Raw genomic sequence first — 21,485 nt, 5'->3', positions numbered from 1 at the left:
GGGGAAGGGGCTGGAGGGCAAATCCTGTGAGGAGCAGCTGAGGGAGCTGGGGGTGTTGAGCCTGGAGAAGAGGAGGCTGAGGGGAGCCCTTCTCCCCACCTCCCCTGCCCTGGCAGGAGGGTGCAGAGACGTGGGCGATGGTCTCTGCAGCCAGGGGCCAGGAGCTGGGCCAAGGGGCAATGGGCTGAAGCTGCCCCAGGGCAGGGTCAGCTCAGCTGGGAGGGCAAAGTTCTTCCCTGGCAGAGTTGTGGGGCTGTGGCACAGGCTGCCCAGGGAGGGGGCTGAGTCCCCAGCCCTGGGGGTGTTGAACAGAGGGGAGATGAGGTGCTCAGGGAGCTGGGGCAGCTCAGGATGGGGTTGGTTGGACTGGATGATCTCAAAGGGCTTCTCCAACCTTGGACCCCAGGGGATGCAGATGCCACCAGGTGTGGGTGTCTGGGGGGGGGGACAGGGAGGGTGTCCTTGGGCAGGGGCACAGGGGGCTGCCCCGTGCTCCCAGCTGACCCACTGTGCCGCTGCCCACCCCAAAACTGGGTGAGCAGGGGTGTGGGTGGGGTCCTCTGTTCTCCCCCACCCCCCAAACCGCTGCTGGGGGTGGGACCCAGCCCCTGGCCATGCGTGGGGGGGGGAATCTGGGACCCCCCTGGTTCTGTCTAGGCACAGGAGGGAGGAACTGGGGGGGGCTGTGACCCCGCAGCCCCCCAAGCATGGCCAGGACCAGGGGGAGGAGAGCCCAGGGGGACTGATGGGGAAGAGGGGGGGGGGCACAGGGACCCCCCACAGGTCCTGCTTTGGGGGGATCACCGGACCCTGTGGGGCTGTGCTGGGGGGGGGGGTGGTTCCTTGCCCTGGCCTCACTGTGCTGGGGTGACCCCTGGTCCCACTGTGGGGCCATACTGGGGGATCCCCCTGCCCCTGCCTGGACCCCCACATGGGGCCGTGCTGGGGGATCCCCCTGTCCCTCCCTGGACCCCCACATGGGGCTGTGCTGGAGGATCCCCCTGCCCCTCCTGGACCCCCACATGGGGCCATACTGGGGGATCCCCCTGCCCCTCCCTGGACCCCCACATGGGGCTGTGCTGGGGGATCCCCCTGCGCCTCCCTGGACCCCCACATGGGGCCATACTGGGGGATCCCCCTGCCCCTCCCTAGACCCCCACATGGGGCCATACTGGGGGATGCCCCTGCCCCTCCCTGGACCCCCATATGGGGCCATGCTGGGGGATCCCCCTGCCCCTCCCTGGACCCCCACATGGGGCCGTGCTGGGGGATCCCCCTGCCCCTCCCTGGACCCCCACATGGGGCCATACTGGGGGATCCCCCTGCCCCTCCCTGGACCCCCACATGGGGCTGTGCTGGGGGATCCCCCTGCGCCTCCCTGGACCCCCATATGGGGCTGTGCTGGGGGATCCCCCTGCCCCTCCCTGGACCCCCACATGGGGCTGTGCTGGGGGATCCCCCTGCCCCTGCCTGGACCCCCATGTAGGGCCATGCTGGGGGATCCCCCTGCGCCTCCCTGGACCCCCATATGGGGCTGTGCTGGGGTATCCCCCTGCCCCTCCCTGGACCCCCACATGGGGCTGTGCTGGGGGATCCCCCTGCGCCTCCCTGGACCCCCATATGGGGCCGTGCTGGGGGATCCCCCTGCCCCTCCCTGGACCCCCATATGGGGCCATGCTGGGGGATCCCCCTGCCCCTCCCTGGACCCCCACATGGGGCCGTGCTGGGGGATCCCCCTGCCCCTCCCTGGACCCCCACATGGGGCCATACTGGGGGATCCCCCTGCCCCTCCCTGGACCCCCACATGGGGCCGTGCTGGGGGATCCCCAGACCCCCATGGAGCTCTACTGGGGGAAAGAATCCTTGGGGGGGCTGAGCTGGGGGGTGAATCCTTGCCCTGGCCCCACCATGGTGGAGGGGACCCCAATCCCCATGTGGGGCTGGAGATGAGGATCCTTCCCCCCCAATGGCGCTGGGGGGGGGTGTCCCCCTTCCCTGGACTCCCACGGGGCTGTGCTGGGTGGCAAACCTTTGGGGGGGGGGTGGTGGTTGTGTGCTGGGGGGGCTTCTTGCCCCAGCCTCACCATGCTGGGGTGATCCCCAGTCCCTCTGTGTGGCTGGGCTTGGGGGACCCCAAGACCCCTGTGGGGCTGTGCAGGGGTACCCCTGATCCTCGTGTGGGGCTGTGCTGGGGAATCCCCAGACCCCATGGGGCTGGGCTGGGGGGACCTGTGTGGGGCTGGAGCTGGGGATCCTTCCCCCCACGTGGGGTTTGGGGGGATCCCCCTTCCCCAGACCCCCCTTGCGCTGTGCTGGGGGTACCCCCGGTACCCGTGTGGGGCTGTTCTGGTGGGGGGAGAATCCTTGGGGGGGTTGTGATGGGGGGACCCCAATCCCCATGGGGGGCTGGAGCCAGGAGTCCTTCCCCCACCCTGGGGCTGGGGGGGGGGGTCCCCCTTCACTGGACCCCCGTGGGGCTGTGCAGGGGCACCCCTAATCCTCCTGTGGGGCTGTGTTGAGGGGGTTGGGGGGGGTCTCCTTGCCCCAGCCCCGCCGTGCTGGGGGGTCCCCAATCTCCATGTGGGGCTGGAGCCGGGGATCCTTCCCCCCCCACGGGGTTGGGGGGGGGATCCCCCTTCCCTCCCCCTCCCTGCGCTGTGCTGGGGGTCCCCATATGGGGCTGTGCTGGGGGGGTTGGGGGATCTCCTTGCCCCGGCCCCGCCGTGCTGGGGGGGGGTCCCCAACCCCCGAGTGTGGCTATGGGGAGATCCTTCCCCCCCATGGGCTTGGGGTGGGGGGATCCCCCTTCCCCAGCCCCCCCATGTGCTGGGCTGGGGGTCCCCATGTGGGGCTGTGCTGGGGGGGCTGAGGGGGCCTGGGGGGTTGGGGGGGTCTCCTTGCCCCGGCCCCGCCGTGCTGGGGTGTCCCCAACCCCCGTGTGGGGCTGGAGCCGGGGATCCTTCACCCCCATGGGGTTTTGGGGGGGGGGGATCCCCCTTCCCCAGCCCCCCCATGCGCTGTGCTGGGGGTCCCCGTGTGGGGCTGTGCTGGGGGGGTTGCGGGGGCTGGGGGGGTCTCCTTACCCCGGCCCCACCGTGCAGGGGGGTCCCCAACCCCCGTGTGTGGCTGTGGGGGGATCCTTCCCCCCCATGGGGTTTTGGGGGGGGGATCCCCCTTCCCGCCCCCCCCCCCGCGCTGTGCTGGGGGTACCCCCGGTCCCCTGTGGGGCTGTGCTGGGGGGGTTGGGGGGGTTGGGGGGGTCTCCTTGCCCCGGCCCCGCCGAGCTGGGGGGTCCCCAACCCCCGTGTGTGGCTGTGGGGGGATCCTTCCCCCCCATGGGGTTTTGGGGGGGAGGATCCCCCTTCCCCAGCCCCCCCATGCGGTGTGCTGGGGGTACCCCTGATCCTCGTGTGTGCTGGGGGGACCCCGGTTCCCGTGTGGGGCTGAGCTGGGGGGGCTGGGGGGGCTGGGGGGATCTCCTTGCCCCGGCCCCGCCGTGCTGGGGGGTCCCGAACCCCCGTGTGTGTCTGTGGGGGGATCCTTCCCCCCCATGGGGTTGGGGGGGGGATCCCCCTTCCCTCCCCCCCCCTGCGCTGTGCTGGGGGTCCCCGTGTGGGGCTGTGCTGGGGGGGCTGGGGGGGTTGGGGGGGTCTCCTTACCCCGGCCCCACCGTGCAGGGGGGTCCCCAACCCCCGTGTGGGGCTGGAGCCAGGGATCCTTCCCCCCCCATGGGGTTGGGGGGGGATCCCCCTTCCCAGCCCCCCCCCCGCGCTGTGCTGGGGGTACCCCCGTTCCCCGTGTGGGGCTGTGCTGGGGGGGAGAATCCTTGGGGGGGCTGTGATGGGGGATCCCCAATGCCCATGTGGGGCTGGAGCCGGGGATCCTTCCCCCCCATGGGGTTTGGGGGGGGGGGATCCCCCTTCCCCGCCCCCCCTATGCGCTGTGCTGGGGGTCCCCGTGTGGGGCTGTGCTGGGGGGCTTGGGGGGGTTGGGGGGGTCTCCTTGCCCCAGCCCCACCGTGCAGGGGGGTCCCCAATCCCCGTGTGGGGCTGGAGCCGGGGATCCTTCCCCCCCATGGGGTTTTGGTGGTGGGATCCCCCTTCCCGCCCCCCCCATGCGCTGTGCTGGGGGTCCCCGTGTGGGGCTGTGCTGGGGGTCCCTGTGTGGGGCTGTGCTGGGGGGGTTGGGGGGTCTCCTTGCCCCAGCCCCACCGTGCAGGGGGGTCCCCAACCCCCGTGTGGGGCTGGAGCCGGGGATCTTTCCCCCCCATGGGGTTTTGGGGGGGGGGATCCCCCTTCCCCAGCCCCCCCATGCGCTGTGCTGGGGGTCCCCGTGTGGGGCTGTGCTGGGGGGGTTGGGGTGGTTGGGGGCGTCTCCTTGCCCCAGCCCCACCGTGCTGGGGGGTCCCGAACCCCCGTGTGTGTCTGTGGGGGGATCCTTCCCCCCCATGGGGTTGGGGGGGGGGATCCCCCTTCCCTCCCCCCCCCTGCGCTGTGCTGGGGGTCCCCATGTGGGGCTGTGCTGGGGGGGTTGGGGGATCTCCTTGCCCCGGCCCCGCCGTGCTGGGGGGGGTCCCCAACCCCCGAGTGTGGCTATGGGGAGATCCTTCCCCCCCATGGGGTTGGGGGGTGGGGATCCCCCTTCCCCAGCCCCCCCATGCGGTGTGCTGGGGGTCCCCGTGTGGGGCTGTGCTGGGGGGGCTGGGGGGGCTGGGGGGCGTCTCCTTGCCCTGGCCCCACCGTGCTGGGGGGTCCCGAACCCCCGTGTGTGTCTGTGGGGGGATCCTGCCCCCCCATGGGGTTGGGGGGGGGGAATCCCCTTCCCTCCCCCCCCCTGCGCTGTGCTGGGGGTCCCCGTGTGGGGCTGTGCTGGGGGGGCTGGGGGGGTTGGGAGGGTCTCCTTACCCCGGCCCCACCGTGCAGGGGGGTCCCCAACCCCCGTGTGGGGCTGGAGCCGGGGATCCTTCCCCCCCATGGGGTTTTGGGGGGGGGGATATCCCCCTTCCCCAGCCCCCCCATGCGGTGTGCTGGGGGTACCCCTGATCCTCCTGTGTGCTGGGGGGACCCCCGGTCCCCGTGTGGGGCTGTGCTGGGGGGTTGGGGGGGTTGGGGGGTCTCCTTGCCCCAGCCCCACCGTGCTGGGGGGTCCCGAACCCCCGTGTGTGTCTGTGGGGGGCTCCCGGCCCCCGCCGTGCTGGGGGGAGGGGCGGGAATCCCCCTCCGGGGAATCCCCCTGGCGGCGGCTGCCCTCGCGCGGGCGCGCGGCGGTGACGCGCGGGGGGGGGGGGGGAGCAGGGGGCGTGTCCCCCCCTCAGGCCCCGCCCCCCCCGCCCGGCACGGCCGGGGCCACGTGGGAGCCCGCGCGGCCCTTTGCCGACGTGTCCCTGGCGCCGCGCGCCCCGGAAGTCCCGCCCCCTCCCGCGCGGCGGCGGGGGGGGGGGGGCGCGGCCTCCCCGCGACGTCACCCCCTCCAAGCGGCGGCCTCTCCGCTGAGCCGCGAGTTGCCATTGGCCGAGGCGCGGAGGGGAGGGGCGGGGCGAACGGCGGGGACGCCCTCCCATTGGCTGAGCAGTGCGGAGGGGGCGGGGCTTCCCGCCGCCCCGCCCTCCCGCGGCTCCTTCCGCGCTGCCGCCGGGCCCCGCCGCTCTTTCCGCGCTCGCCCCGGCCGCCGCCCCCGCCCCGCCATGGCCTCGGCGGCCGCCCCCGGGCAGGGAGGCTCCGCGCCGCCCCTCACCGTCCAGCGCGGCATCGTCAAGATGGTAACGGCTCTGCCCGACGCGACCCCCGTGCCACCGGGACCCGCGTCCCCCCTGCGACCGGGACCCGCATCCCCCTGTGCGACCGGGACCCGCATCCCCCGTGTGACCGGGGCTCTGCTCCCCCCGTGTCCGGGGCCCCGCTCCCCCCGTGCCACCGGGGCCTCGTATCCCCCGTGTGACCGGGGCCCCGCTCCCCCCGTGTCCGGGTCCACGCTCCCCCCGTGCCACCGGGACCTGCATCCCCCTGTGCGACCGGGGCCACGCTCCCCCCGTGTCCGGAGCCCCGTATCCCCCCTGCCACCGGGGCCCCGCTCCCCCCGTGCGACCGGGACCCAGCATCCCACGTGCCACCGGAGCCCCGTATCCCCCGTGCGACCGGAGCCCCACTCCCCCCGTGCCACTGGGGCTCCGCTCCCCCCGTGTCCGTGCCCCGCATCCCCCGTGTGTCCGGAGCCCCATATCCCCCATGTGACCGGGGTCCTGCTCCCCCCCGTGTCCAGAGCCCCGGAGCCCCCGTGCTACCGGAGCCCCGCTCCCCCCGTGTCTGGGTCCACGCTCCCCCCGTGTCCAGGGCCCCGCTCCCCCCGTGTCTGGAGCCCCGCATGCCCCGTACGACCGGGGCCCCACTCCCCCCCTTGCCACCGGGACCCCACTCCCCCCGTGTCCGGGGCCCTGCATCCCCCATGCGACCGGGACCCCGCTCCCCCCGCGACTGGGGCCCTGTATCCCTCCGTGTCAGGGTCCTCACTCCCCCCCTGTCCGGAGCCCCGCATCCCCCATGCCACCGGGACCCAGCATCCCCCGTGCCACCGGGGCTCCGCATCCCCCATGTCCAGAGCCCCATATCCCCCCGTGTCCAGGGCCCCGCTCCCCCCGTGCCACCGGAGCCCCGCATCCCCCGTGTTACCGGGGCCCCACTCCCCCCGTGTCCGGGGCCCCGCATCCCCCGTGCCCGGAGCCCCGCATCCCCCGTGTTACCGGGGCCCCCCTCCCCCCGTGTCCGGGACCCAGCATCCCCCGGGCTCCGCTCCCCCCGTGCGACCGGAGCCCCGCATCCCCCGTGTGACCGGGGTCCCGCTCCCCCCGTGCCCGGAGCCCCGCATCCCCCATGCCACCGGGACCCAGCATCCCCCGTGCCACGGGGGGTCCACATCCCCCTTGTCCAGAGCCCCACTCGCCCCGTGTCCAGGGCTCCGCTCCCCCCGTGCCCGGAGCCCCGCATCCCCCGTGTTACCGGGGCCCCACTCCCCCCGTGTCCGGGGCCCCGCATCCCCCGTGCCCGGAGCCCTGCATCCCCCGTGTTACCGGGGCCCCGCTCCCCCCGTGTCCGGGACCCCACATCCCCCCGGCTCCGCACCGCTCCCGGTACCAGCCCGTTCCCCACTCCCGTGCCCCATCCCGTCCCGCTGCTCCCGCATCTCCCGCCCCCCGGGCGCCTCTTCCTCCCCCGCGCTGCGCCCCGGGACTCCCCTCCCCGCTTCTCCCCCCTGCCCAGCGCCTCCCTCCCCCGGCTGCTTGGGGGGGTCCCGCTCTGCCCCCTCCCCGCAGCCCGGGACACCCGCGGAGCATCCCCGGGGCGCTCCCCCCGCCCGGTCCCGGGCCGGTGCCACCCCCGCGGGGCCCCAGGGGGCGAAGGTCGGGCCCTGGCCCCGGGTGTCCTGCCGTGTCCCGGGAGGGGACAGGGCGGGCTCGGCCCCCCCCCCCCCGTGCCAGCGCTGTCCCGGCTCCCCTTGGGCACCCTCAGCCCAGCACCCCGACCCCCCGTGGGCTCGAACCCCTGGGGGGTGGGGGGGATGTTCCCTCCAGGTTGTGGGTGGTTTCACCCCCTTCCCTGTCCCCCCCTTCCCGGGGCTGCTCTTCCCCCCCTGTCTGTCCCATCCCCCCCCCATGGCCTTCGGAGAGAGACCTTTGCCCTGGAGTTGGCTGCAGCAGTGGGGACAGGGCTGGTGGGGACACTGGTGGAGCTCTGGGGACACCACTGGAGGTCTTGGGGTGCTCTCGGAGGTCTTGGGGTGCTCTAAGAGGTTTGGGGACACAACTGGAGGCCTTGGGATGCTCCTGGAGGTCTTGGGATGCTCTTGGAGGTCTTGGGGTGCTCTTGGAGGTCTTGGGATGCTCCTGGAGCTTTGGGGACACCACTGGAGGTCTTGGGATGCTCTTGGAGGTCTTGGGGTGCTTTGGGAGGTCTTGGGGTGCTCTCGGAGCTTTGGGAACATTTCTGGAGGTCTTGGGATGCTCCTGGAGCTTTGGGGACACCACTGGAGGGCTGGGGATGCTCTTGGAGGTCTTGGGGTGCTCTAAGAGGTTTGAGGACACAACTGGAGGTCTTGGGGTGCTCCCGGAGGTCGTGGGGTGCTCCCGGAGGTCGTGGGGTGCTCCTGGAGGTCTTGGGGTGCTCTTGGAGGTCTTGGGATGCTCCTGGAGCTTTGGGGACACCACTGGAGGGCTGGGGATGCTCTTGGAGGTCTTGGGGTGCTCTAAGAGGTTTGGGGACACAACTGGAGGTCTTGGGATGCTCCCGGAGCTTTGGGGACAACACTGGAGGTCTTGGGATGCTCCCAGAGGTCTTGGGGTGCTCCTGGAGCTTTGGGGACACCACTGGAGTCTGGGGATGCTCTTGGAGCTTTGGGGACACCACTGGAGGGCTGGGGATGCTCTTGGAGGTCTTGGGGTGCTCTAAGAGGTTTGGGGACACAACTGGAGGTCTTGGGATGCTCCTGGAGGTCTTGGGATGCTCCTGGAGGTCTTGGGGTGCTCCTGGAGCTTTGGGGACACCACTGGAGGTCTTGGGGTGCTCTTGGAGGTCTTGGGGTGCTCTAAGAGGTTTGGGGACACAACTGGAGGTCTGGGGATGCTCCCGGAGGTCTTGGGATGCTCTCAGAGCTTTGGGGGCATTTCTGGAGGTCTTGGGATGCTCCTGGAGGTTTGGGGACACCACTGGAGGTCTCGGGATGCTCTTGGAAGTCTGGGGATGCTCCTGGAGCTTTGGGGACACTGCTGGAGGTCTTGGGGTGCTTAGGGCAGCCTGGTTTAGGGCTGGCTTAGGGGTGCCTGGCCTGGGGCACCTGATTTAGGGCGCCTGCTTTAGGGTGCCTGGCTTAAGGCAGCCTGGCTTAGGGCTGGTTTAGGGCAGCCTGTCTTAGGGCTGGCTTCAGGGAGCATGTCTTAGGGCTGGCTTAAGGCAGCCTGGTTTAGGGCTGGCTTAAGGTGGCCTGCCTTAGGGCTGGTTTAAGGTGGCCTGCCTTAGGGCAGCTTGTCTTAGGGCTGGTTTAAGGTGTGCTGGCTTAAGGTGGCCTGCCTTAGGGCTGGTTTAAGGCAGCCTGGTTTAGGGCTGGTTTAAAGTGGCCTGCCTTAGGGCTGGCTTAAGGTGGCCTGCCTTAGGGCTGGTTTAAGGCGACCTAGCTTAGTGCTGGCTTAGGGCTGGTTTAAAGTGACCTGGTTTAGGGCAGGTTTAAGGTGTCCTGATTTAGGGCTGGCTTAGGGCTGGTTTAAGGTGGCCTGGTTTAGGGCTGGCTTAAGGCGGCCTGGCTTAGGGCTGGTTTAGGGCTGGTTTACGGCAGCCTGGTTTAGGGCTGGTTTAAGGCAGCCTGGCTTAGGGCTGGCTTAAGGTGTCCTGGCTTAGGGCTGCCTTAAGGCGGCCTGGTTTAGGGCTGGTTTAAGGCGGCCTGGTTACGGCTGGTTTAAGGCGTCCTGGTTTAGGGCTGGTTTAAGGCACCCTGGCTTAGGGCTGGCTTAAGGTGGCCTGGCTTAGGGCTGGCTTAAAGTGGCCTGGCTTAGGGCTGGCTTAAGGTGGCCTGGTTTAGGGCTGGCTTAAGGTGGCCTGGCTTAGGGCTGGCTTAAGGTGGCCTGGCTTAGGGCTGGCTTAAGGTGGCCTGGTTTAAGGCTGGCTTAAGGTGGCCTGGTTTAGGGCTGGTTTAAGGTGGCCTGCCTTAGGGCAGCCTGTCTTAGGGCTGGCTTAAGGTGGCCTGGTTTAGGGCTGGTTTAAGGTGGCCTGCCTTAGGGCTGGTTTAAGGCAGCCTGGTTTAGGGCTGGTTTAAGGCGACCTAGTTTAGCGCTGGCTTAGGGCTGGTTTAAAGTGACCTGGTTTAGGGCTGGTTTAAGGTGTCCCGGCTTAGGGCTGGTTTAGGGCTGGTTTAAGGTGTCCTGACTTAAGGCTGGTTTAAGGAGGCCTGGCTTAGGGCTGCCTTAAGGCGGCCTGATTTAGGGCTGCCTTAAGGCGGCCTGATTTAGGGCTGTCTTAAGGCAGCCTGGCTTAGTGCTGTCTTAAGGTGGACTGCCTTAGGGCTGGCTTAAGGCTGGTTTAGGGCTGTTTTAAGGCGACCTGGCTTAGGGCTGGTTTAAGGTGTCCTGGCTTAGGGCTGGTTTAAGGCAGCCTGGCTTAGGGCTGGTTTAAGGTGTCCTGGCTTAGGGCTGGCTTAAGGTGTCCTGGCTTAGGGCTGCCTTAAGGTGGCCTGGCTTAGGGCTGGCTTAAGGTGGCCTGGCTTAGGGCTGGCTTAAGGTGTCCTGGCTTAGGGCTGGCTTAAGGTGTCCTGGCTTAGGGCTGGCTTAAGGTGTCCTGGCTTAGGGCTGGTTTAAGGTGTCCTGGCTTAGGGCTGGTTTAGGGCTGGTTTAAGGTGTCCTGGCTTAGGCCTGGTTTAGGGCTGGCTTAAGGCAGCCTGGCTTAGGCCTGGCTTAGGGCTGTCTTAAGGCAGCCTGGCTTAAGCCCAGTGTGCTCTGCCCAGAGCACAGGCCAGGGCTGATGATGTGCTGGCTCTGCTTCAGGTAGGCTGAACCCCGGGTGCTGGGGCCACCTCCCCACCCCGCTGCTGCCCAAGCCTGGCCTGACACCACTGCCTATGAGGGTGCCCTGGGGTTCCCCCCCAGGGGAGCGGTGGGGTGGCCACTCTGGGGGTGGGACACACAGCCAGGGGGGCAGGGGTGACAATGTCCCCCCCCCCCTTCCCCCAAAGCACTACGTGCACCCACAGAGCCGCTTCCCTCTGGAACCCATCCCCTTCCCAGGTCCGTAGCAGAGGCTGGATGCAGCATCCACCTGCTTCCCCCTGCCCTATAAATGAATGATTAAGGTTAATTACAGTGCTGGAACCTCTAATGAGTGCTGAGCGAGCACAGTGCCTCAGGCTTGGCACAGGGGACCTTGTTTTGGCAAGGTTTGGTGTGTGGCGGTGTCCCCGGTGCTTGGCCCTGCTGGGACACCAGCCCTCCAGCTTTGGGATGCATCCATAGGGATTTTGGATGAGCAGGGAGCCAGGGCTGGTGCTGGAATCCAAGCTGGAGCTTTCCCTGTGAGCGCTTCGCCCAGCATCGATCCCGGGATAGGATGGGATAGGGATGGGGTTAGGATAGGGATGGGGTTAGGATAGGGATGGGGATGGGGTTGGGATAGGGATGGGGATGGGGTTAGGATAGGGATGGGGATGGGGATAGGATGGGGATGGGGATGGGGTTAGGATAGGGATGGGGATAGGATGGGATAGGGATGGGGATGGGGTTAGGATAGGGATGGGGATAGGATGGGATAGGGATGGGGATGGGATTGGGATGGGGATGGGGTTAGGATAGGGATGGGGATGGGGATAGGATGGGGATGGGGATAGGATGGGGATGGGGATAGGATGGGGATGGGGATAGGATGGGATAGGGATGGGGATGGGGTTAGGATAGGGATGGGGATAGTATGGGATAGGGATGGGGTTGGGATGGGGATGGGGTTAGGATAGGGATGGGGATAGGATGGGGATAGGATAGGGATGGGGATTGGGTTAGGATGGGGATTGGGTTAGGATAGGGATGGGGATGGGGATAGGATAGGGATGGGGATAGGATGGGGATGGGGTTAGGATAAGGATGGGGATAGGATGGGATAGGGATTGGGTTAGGATAGGGATGGGGATAGGATGGGATGGGGTTAGGATAGGGATGGGGATGGGATGAGGATGGGGATAGGATAGGGATGGGGATGGGGTTAGGATGGGGATGGGGATAGGATGGGGATGGGGTTAAAATAGGGATGGGGATGGGGATAGGGATGGGATTAGGATAGGGATGGGGATGGGATAAGGATGGGGTTAGGATAGGGATGGGGATGGGGTTAAAATAGGGATGGGGATGGGGATAGGGATGGGATTAGGGTAGGGATGGGGTTAGGATAGGGATGGGGTTAGGATAGGGATGGGAATAGGATAGGGATGGGAATAGGATAGGGTTGGGGATGGGGTTAAAATAGGGATGGGGATGGGGATGGGGATAGGGATGGGATTAGGGTAGGGATGGGGATGGGATGAGGATGGGGTTAGGATAGGGATGGGGATGGGGTTAGGATGGGGATGGGAATAGGATAGGGATGGGAATAGGATAGGGTTGGGGATGGGGTTAGGATAGAGATGGGGATGGGGTTAGGATAGGGAAAGGGATGGGGATAGGGTTAGGATAGGGATGGGGTTAGGATAGGGATGATGATTGGGTTAGGATAGGGATGGGGATAGGATAGGATGGGAATGGGGTTAGGATAGGGATGGGATGGGGATGGGGTTAGGATAGGGATGGGGATAGGATGGGGATGGGGATGGGGTTAGGATAGGGATGGGGTTAGGATAGGGATGGGGATAGGATAGAGAAGGGGATGGGGATGGGGATAGGATAGGGATGGGGTTAGGATAGGGATGGGATAGGGATGGGGCTAGGATAGGGATGGGGATGGGACTGCCTGTGGTACCCCATGGTGCCAGGTTTCCCCTGCCCTCCCTGGGGCAGGATCTGTCCCTGGCAGCCTGTCTGTCTGTGCAGCATCCCCTGCCTGCTGCTCAGCTCCATCACCACTTCCCTCCCCAGTCTCCTATCGCCACCTCCTACCGAGCAACCGCTGTGACCAGAGGACCCCCCAGGACCCCCAGTAACCCCCTTGTGTGTCCCCCCAGGTGCTGTCAGGCTGTGCCATCATCGTCCGTGGGCAGCCCCGGGGTGGACCCCCCCCTGAGCGCCAGATCAACCTCAGCAACATCCGTGCTGGGAACCTGGCCCGCCGTGCTGCTGCCGGCCAGCCGGATGCCAAGGACACCCCAGATGAGGTGGGTACCCCCTAAAATCCCCAGGGATTGGGCTGTGGGTGTGGGATAAGCCACTCCTTTCACTCATCCTTTAAGAGAACTTGGATAGGTTTTGGGGGGACACACACACACATCCTCACCCCCATGTGTGGTGGTGGATGGAGCTGGGCAGGACCAAGGGGAGCCAGCAGCACCTCCAGCTCCAGATTTGGAGGCACAGGGTGCAACAAAGTGGGTTGCTTTGCTAGCTGGGGTGCAAGCAGAGCTGCCTGTCCCCCATCCCATCAGCAGGGTGCAGTGGGGGGTGTCAGAGGGAGCCCGACCACCCATCCTCCCAACCCCTCGGGGGTGGTGCTGAGCGCTGGCAGTTAATTGCTCTCCCTGGGGAGTTTGTCTTCCAAACCCTGCCTCGGCTTTTAAATGTCACTCTCTTCAAGAATTACGCCTGTCAGGTTTGCTAATTGTTTATGAGCACGTCATGTTCTCTCCTCTGGACCACGTTCCCCACCCACCTGCAGCGCTGGAGTGGGGCTGAGCTCGCCACGTTCAGCTCACGGTGCAGGGGGGATGCTTGGAGGGGATGCAAGAGCCTCTTTCTCCTGCCTGGGCATAGTCCTGCTCCTTGCCTTCCATGGGGATGCTTTGGGCAGGAGATGGGGGAGCCCCTCCAGGGCAGGAGATGGGGAGCCCCAAGCGCATCCCTGGAGCCCCCGGCGCATCCCTGGAGCCCCCAGCGCATCCTGGGGAGCCCTCAGCGCATCCCTGGAGCCCTCAGCACATCCCTGGAGCTCTCAGCACATCACTGGAGCTCTCAGCGCATCCTTGGAGCCCCCAGCACGTCCTGAGGAGCCCCCAGCGCATTCCTGGATCCCCCAGCGCGTCCCTGGAACCCTCAGCATATCCCTGGAGCCCCCAGGACATCCCTGGAGCCCTCAGCACATCCCTGGAACCCCCAGCGCATCCCTGGAACCCTCAGCGCATCCCTGGAGAGCCCCCAGCGCATCCCTGGAGCCCCCAGCGCATCCCTGGAGCCCCCAGCGCATCCCTGGAACCCCCAGCACATCCCTGGAGCCCTCAGCACATCCCTGGAACCCTCAGCGCATCCCAGGGAACCCTCAGCACATCCCTGGAGCCCTCAGGACATCCCTGGAGCCCCAAGTACATCCCTGGAGCCCTCAGCACATCCCAGGGAACCCTCAGCACATCCCAGGGAACCCTCAGCACATCCCTGGATCCCCCAGCGCGTCCCTGGATCCCCCAGCGCGTCCCTGGATCCCCCAGCGCATCCCTGGAGCCCTCAGCGCATCCCTGGAGCCCCCAGGACATCCCTGGAGCCCTCAGCACATCCCTGGAGCACCCAGCACATCCCTGGAACCCCCAGCACATCCCTGGAGCCCTCAGCACATCCCTGGAACCCCCAGCACATTCCTGGAGCCCTCAGCGTGTCCCTGGATCCCCCAGCGCATCGCTGGAGCCCTCAGCACATCCCTGGAACCCTCAGCACATCCCTGGAGCCCCCAGTGCAGCCCTGGAGCCCCCAGCATGTCCTGGGAAGCCCTCAGTGCATCCCAGGGAGCTCCCAGAGCATCCCTGGAGCACCCAGAGCATCCCTGGAGCCCTCAGCACATCCTGGGGAGCCCCCAGCGCATCCCAGGGAACCCTCAGCACATCCCTGGAACCCTCAGCACATCCCTGGAGCCCTCAGTGCATCCTGGGGAACCCTCAGCACATCCCTGGAGCCCTCAGCACATCCCAGGGAGCCCTCAGCACATCCCTGGAACCCTCAGCGCATCCCAGGGAACCCTCAGCACATCCCTGGAGCCCTCAGCACATCCCAAGGAACCCTCAGCACATCCCTGGAGCACCCAGAGCATCCCTGGAGCCCCCAGCACATCCCTGGAGCCCCCAGCGCAGCCCTGGAACCCTCAGCACATCCCTGGAGCCCTCAGTGCATCCTGGGGAAACCTCAGCACATCCCTGGAGCCCCCAGCGCATCCCTGGAGCCCTCTATACATCCCAGGGAACCCTCAGCACATCCCTGGAGCCCTCAGAGCATCCCAGGGAACCCTCAGCACATCCCTGGAGCCAGAGTGGTCCAGCCCCCCCATCCCTGGCCGTCCACAGCTCCAGCCCTTTGCCCATCATCCCAGGGAGGCTCCTGGCTGCGTTTAACCCATCATCTCACCCCAGTTTCTTTCCCTCCAGCCCTGGGGATTCCCAGCTCGGGAATTCCTGAGGAAGAAGCTGATTGGGAAGGAGGTTTGCTTCACTGTGGAGTACAAGACCCCTCAAGGTCGGGAGTACGGGATGGTCTACCTGGGGAAAGGTGAGCGCGATGGGGTTCGCTGGGTGGGCTGGTGGGGAGCCTGTGGTGCTCCGAGCTGGGTGCCTGGGGTGCTGGCAGCCAGAGCTGCTCTCTGAGAGGGTGGCTTGGGGTGGAGGAGAGGGATCTCTGCCTGCTTTTTGGTGGAGCAGCAGGGCAGGAGCACAGCTGCTCTGCCAGAGCTGCACTGGATGCTCTGGCAGGTGGATTCCCACCAGTCTCCCCTCACCATCCTTTTTGGTGTCACCAGTTCCTCGGCTCCTCTCTGATGGAGCTGGCCCAGAAGGATCCAGTTTGCCTGTGGGATGTGCTGGGAGTGATGCTGAAGTGCTGGGTGATGCCCTCAGGCAGTGCTGTCCTTAGGGCAGGGTGGGGTTTTGGTGCTGGTACAGATGGGCTGTGGCTCCAGTTGGCTCCAGTTGGCTCCAGTTGGGGCTTAACTGGGGGCTGCATCCCCTCTGCCACCAGCTTTGGCTGGTTTGGGGTTCCAGCTGTGCTGCTGGGTGAGTTTTTGGGCTCCTGCTCCCCGTGGTTGGACCTCAGCTGGGTGAGAGGTGACTGGGCTGTGCTGGGTTTGGCTCCTGTGTCTGCTGCCCAGACCCTTGAGCTTCAAGAATTGGGGATGAGACCCACCCAGTGCAAGTGGGGTGCTCCCCAGACCCCCACTCAGAGCAAGTGGGGTGCTCCCCAGCCCCCCACTGAGTGCAAGTGGGGTGCTCCCCAGCCCCACCGAGTGCAAGTGGGGTGCTCCCCAGCCCCACCCAGTGCAAGTGGGGTGCTCCCCAGACCCCCACTCAGTGCAAGTGGGGTGCTACCCCAGCCCCACCCAGTGCAAGTGGGGTGCTCCTCAGCCCCACCCAGTGCAAGTGGGGTGCTCCCCAGCCCCTCTCAGTGCAAGTGGGGTGCTCCTCAGCCCCACCCAGTGCAAGTGGGGTGCTCCCCAGCCCCACTGAGTGCAAGTGGGGTGCTCCCCAGCCCCCCACCCAGTGCAAGTGGGGTGCTCCCCAGCCCCACTCAGAGCAAGTGGGGTGCTCCCCAGCCCCCCACTGAGTGCAAGTGGGGTGCTCCCCAGACCCCTACTCAGTGCAAGTGGGGTGCTCCCCAGCCCCCCACTGAGTGCAAGTGGGGTGCTCCCCAGCCCCCCTCTCAGTGCAAGTGGGGTGCTCCCCAGCCCCACTCAGTGCAAGTGGGGTGCTCCCCAACCCCCCACTGAGTGCAAGTGGGGTGCTCCCCAGCCCCCCACTCAGTGCAAGTGGGCTGCTCCCCAGCCCCACTCCGTGCAAGTGGGGTGCTCCCCAGACCCCCAGTCAGTGCAAGTGGGGTGCTCCCCAACCCCCCACTGAGTGCAAGTGGGGTGCTCCCCAGCCCCCCACTGAGTGCAAGTGGGGTGCTCCCCAGCCCCACTGAGTGCAAGTGGGGTGCTCCCCAACCCCCCACTGAGTGCAAGTGGGGTGCTCCCCAGCCCCACTCAGTGCAAGTGGGGTGCTACCCCAGCCCCACCCAGAGCAAGTGGGGTGCTCCCCAGACCCCCACTGAGTGCAAGTGGGGTGCTCCCCAGCCCCACTCAGGGCAAGTGGGGTGCTCCCCAGACCCCCACTCAGAGCAAGTGGGGTGCTCCCCAGCTCCACTGAGTGCAAGTGGGGTGCTCCCCAGCCCCCCACTGAGTGCAAGTGGGGTGCTCCCCAGCCCCACTCAGTGCAAGTGGGGTGCTACCCCAGCCCCACCCAGAGCAAGTGGGGTGCTCCCCAGACCCCCACTGAGTGCAAGTGGGGTGCTCCCCAGCCCCACTCAGTGCAAGTGGGGTGCTCCCCAGACCCCCACTCAGAGCAAGTGGGGTGCTCTCCAGCCCCACTCAGTGCAAGTGGGGTGCACCCCAGCCCCACTCAGTGCAAGTGGGGTGCTCCCCAGCCCCCTCAGTGCAAGTGGGGTGCTCCCCAGACCCCCACTGAGTGCAAGTGGGGTGCACCCCAGCCCCACTCAGTGCAAGTGGGGTGCTCCCCAGCCCCCTCAGTGCAAGTGGGGTGCTCCCCAGCCCCCCACCCAGTGCAAGTGGGGTGCTCCCCAGCCCCCCACTGAGTGCAAGTGGGGTGCTCCCCAGACCCCCACTGAGTGCAAGTGGGGTGCACCCCAGACTCACTGAGTGCAAATGGGGTGCTCCCCAGACCCCCACTGAGTGCAAGTGGGGTGCTCCCCTGACCCCCACTCAGAGCAAGTGGGGTGCTCCCCTGACCCCCACTCAGAGCAAGTGGGGTGCTCCCCAGACCCCCACCCAGTGCAAGTGGGGTGCTCCCCAGCCCCACTGAGTGCAAGTGGGGTGCTCCCCAGCCCCACCCAGTGCAAGTGGGGTGCTCCCCAGCCCCACCCAGTGCAAGTGGGGTGCTCCCCAGCCCCACTGAGTGCAAGTGGGGTGCTCCCCAGCCCCACTGAGTGCAAGTGGGGTGCTCCCCAGCCCCACCCAGTGCAAGTGGGGTGCTCCCCAGACTCACTCAGTGCAAGTGGGGTGCTCCCCAGCCCCACCCAGTGCAAGTGGGGTGCTCCCCAGCCCCCCACTGAGTGCAAGTGGGGTGCTCCCCAGCCCCCCAGTCAGTGCAAGTGGGGTGCTCACCAGCCCCACTGAGTGCAAGTGGGGTGCTCCCCAGCTCCACCCAGTGCAAGTGGGGTGCTCCCCAGCCCCCCACCCAGTGCAAGTGGGGTGCTCCCCAGCCCCTCTCAGTGCAAGTGGGGTGCTCCCCAGCCCCACCTAGTGCAAGTGGGGTGCTCCCCAACCCCACCCAGTGCAAGTGGGGTGCTCCCCAGCCCCTCTCAGTGCAAGTGGGGTGCTCCCCAGACCCCCACTGAGTGCAAGTGGGGTGCTCCCCAGCCCCCCACCCAGTGCAAGTGGGGTGCTCCCCAGCCCCACTGAGTGCAAGTGGGGTGCTCCCCAGCCCCCCACTGAGTGCAAGTGGGGTGCTCCCCAGCCCCCCAGTCAGTGCAAGTGGGGTGCTCACCAGCCCCACTGAGTGCAAGTGGGGTGCTCCCCAGCTCCACCCAGTGCAAGTGGGGTGCTCCCCAGCCCCCCACCCAGTGCAAGTGGGGTGCTCCCCAGCCCCACTCAGTGCAAGTGGGGTTCTCCCCAGCCCCCCACTGAGTGCAAGTGGGGTGCTCCCCAGCCCCACTCAGTGCAAGTGGGGTGCTCCCCAGCCCCCTCAGTGCAAGTGGGGTGCTCCCCAGCCCCCCACCCAGTGCAAGTGGGGTGCTCCCCAGCCCCCCACTGAGTGCAAGTGGGGTGCTCCCCAGACCCCCACTGAGTGCAAGTGGGGTGCACCCCAGACTCACTGAGTGCAAATGGGGTGCTCCCCAGACCCCCACTGAGTGCAAGTGGGGTGCTCCCCTGACCCCCACTCAGAGCAAGTGGGGTGCTCCCCTGACCCCCACTCAGAGCAAGTGGGGTGCTCCCCAGACCCCCACCCAGTGCAAGTGGGGTGCTCCCCAGCCCCACTGAGTGCAAGTGGGGTGCTCCCCAGCCCCACCCAGTGCAAGTGGGGTGCTCCCCAGCCCCACTGAGTGCAAGTGGGGTGCTCCCCAGCCCCACTGAGTGCAAGTGGGGTGCTCCCCAGCCCCACCCAGTGCAAGTGGGGTGCTCCCCAGCCCCACCCAGTGCAAGTGGGGTGCTCCCCAGACTCACTCAGTGCAAGTGGGGTGCTCCCCAGCCCCACCCAGTGCAAGTGGGGTGCTCCCCAGACCCCCACTGAGTGCAAGTGGGGTGCTCCCCAGCCCCACCTAGTGCAAGTGGGGTGCTCCCCAACCCCACCCAGTGCAAGTGGGGTGCTCCCCAGCCCCTCTCAGTGCAAGTGGGGTGCTCCCCAGCCCCTCTCAGTGCAAGTGGGGTGCTCCCCAGCCCCACTGAGTGCAAGTGGGGTGCTCCCCAGCCCCACCTAGTGCAAGTGGGGTGCTCCCCAACCCCACCCAGTGCAAGTGGGGTGCTCCCCAGCCCCTCTCAGTGCAAGTGGGGTGCTCCCCAGACCCCCACTGAGTGCAAGTGGGGTGCTCCCCAGCCCCCCACCCAGTGCAAGTGGGGTGCTCCCCAGCCCCACTGAGTGCAAGTGGGGTGCTCCCCAGCCCCCCACTGAGTGCAAGTGGGGTGCTCCCCAGCCCCCCAGTCAGTGCAAGTGGGGTGCTCACCAGCCCCACTGAGTGCATGTGGGGTGCTCCCCAGCCCCACTGAGTGCAAGTGGGGTGCTCCCCAGCCCCCCACTGAGTGCAAGTGGGGTGCTGCCCAGCCCCACCCAGTGCAAGTGGGGTGCTCCCCAGCCCCACCCAGTGCAAGTGGGGTGCTCCCCAGCCCCTCTCAGTGCAAGTGGGGTGCTCCCCAGCCCCACAGCTCAGGGTTACCAGGGTGCACCAGTTTGGCTCAGGAGATGCTCTGAGCACCCAGCACTCACCAGAGCATCAGCACAGAGCTGGGGTGTCCCAGCAACTGGAAGATTTGGGGTCCCAGCAGGATGTGGGTCAGGCTCAGCTGGAGCTCCTGGGCAGCTGGTGTCTGCACTGGGTGCAGCTCTGCTCTGTGGGGCTGGAGAGGGTGCTGAGGTGCTCCTTGTCCCCAAACAGGCTCCCTGGTATCCCAGTGGCACTCAGAGCCTTGGGAATGGGAATGGGAGCTCAGTTTGGGCAGCAAACAGCCAGGACTTGCTTGAAGCTGCAGATGGGGCTTGTTTGGGGGGTCAGCAGGGTACGAATGGGGGTCTAAGGGGAGGAGAGGTGGCCTGGGGTGCTGGGGAACAGCTCCCTTTGGGTCTGTGGTGTGAGGTGCCAGGCAGGATGAGGGTTGCCAGGCAGCCTGGCATCGCTGCTGGCTCTGGGAGGGGTGGGGGGTTTGCCACACTGCAGCCCCCCAGCAAGGCTGGAGCTCCCTCCTTGGAGGTCTGGGGGCTCAGCTGGACGTGACCAACACCAGCATCACCCCAGGTGGGCAACCTGGAGCCCCTTGTCACTGCTGTGGGGTGACACGGGGCTGCCTCCCCATCACCACTGCATCCCAGTACACTCCAGTTAGCACCTCCTGGGTCCCTTTGTGGTGTGGGGATGTGAGACCCCCCAGGGTCCCCATGCTGTGAGGGAGGGGAGCAGGGTCCTACACGCTGCCAGGATGCACCTGTGCCCCACATAACCAGGTACCACTTACCTCTGGGCTCATTCCTCAGCTGCCCATTCGCTCCTGAGCTGGGGGATTGTGGGGAGGGGGGAACCCTGTGGGATGGGGAAACCCTACTTTTGGAAGGCAGCTGCTCCCTATTTTCCCACCCAGTGGGTCCCAATACCCATGACCAGTGACCCTGGGAAGGGGGGGTTGGCTGCTGGGTGATGCAGGGAGCGGGGAGGCGGCTGAGCTGCCGTCGTCACCGCGTTTGGGGAGCGCTGTGCCTGCAGCGTGGGTGGCATCCCCATTGTTCCACCCCAGCAGAGGTGAGGAATGGAGCTGAAAACGCTCCCCAGTGAAGTTTGTCAAGGTTTAAACAGCCTGAATATGGAAATCCTTGCAGCAGCTGCTTCCCCCAGGCAGCGAGGCGGCGGCTGCCTGCGGCACCGGGCTTTGGAGAGGGGTGTGTGGGGGGGTCCCCAGCGTGACACAGAGGTGGATGAGGCAGAGCAGAGGTGATGGAGAATGGTGGGAGGTCCAGGCAGTGCTCTACAAACCCCTCCCTGACCCTCCTTGCTTGGGGCTGTGCTGCTCAGCACCCTCCCTCCTCGTGGAGGGGGGTTCTCCTGGGGGGTTCTCCCCAAAGCCTCTGGATTCTCTGCTCTGCTGGGAATCCTCCAGGGGATCAGAGAAGCACAAGGTTGGGAAAGAGCTTTAAGATCGTCAAGTCCAAAGACTTTTAAGAGCTTTTCAGGTCCAGAGTCCACAAGGGATGGATTGTGTCAAGGTGACTGCTGCAGGTTGAGGGTGGGGAGGGTCTGCAGAGGGGTCTGGCCAGGCTGGAGCCATGGGCTGAGCCCAAGGGGATGAGGTTCAACCAGTCCCATGGGACACAACAACCCCCAGCAGTGCTACAGGCTGGGGCAGAGCGGCTGGAGAGCTGCTGGGAGAAGGAGCTGGGGGTGTGGGGTGAGCTCAGCCTGAGCAGGAGCCAGCAGTGTGCCCGGGCGCCAGGAAGGCCAAGGGCAGCCTGGCTTGTGTCAGAGCCAGCGTGGCCAGGAGGGCTGGGGAGGGGATTGTGCCCCTGGGCTGGGCACTGGGGAGGCTGCAGCTGGAGTGCTGGGTCCAGTTCTGGGCTCCTCAGCACCAGAAGGACATGGGGGTCCTGGAGCGAGTGCAGAGAAGGGCAACCAGGCTGGGGAAGGGGCTGGAGGGTGAATCCTCTGAGGAGCAGCTGAG

The 21,485-nt window shown here is 66.9% G+C and overlaps 1 protein-coding gene across 1 annotated transcript in view; it reads left to right on the top strand.

The window, feature by feature from the left end:
• Positions 1 to 5,673: 5,673 nt before the first annotated feature.
• Positions 5,674 to 21,485, top strand: part of SND1 (staphylococcal nuclease and tudor domain containing 1) — a gene marked incomplete at its 3' end in the record, with an annotated part of 86,381 nt that continues 70,569 nt past the window's right edge. The window contains exons 1-3 of the mRNA XM_084263974.1: positions 5,674 to 5,758; positions 12,676 to 12,825; positions 15,010 to 15,130. Of these exons, the coding sequence (XP_084120100.1) occupies positions 5,684 to 5,758; positions 12,676 to 12,825; positions 15,010 to 15,130 (346 nt within the window). The 5' untranslated portion in view covers positions 5,674 to 5,683. The remainder of the gene's footprint in view (positions 5,759 to 12,675; positions 12,826 to 15,009; positions 15,131 to 21,485) is intronic.

This window comes from Gallinula chloropus, assembly GCF_964237585.1.
Source record: "Gallinula chloropus genome assembly, chromosome: 1".
Lineage (NCBI taxonomy): Eukaryota > Metazoa > Chordata > Aves > Gruiformes > Rallidae > Gallinula > Gallinula chloropus.
Note: the sequence above shows the minus strand (reverse complement) of the source record. Positions and strands in the feature narration are given on the sequence as shown.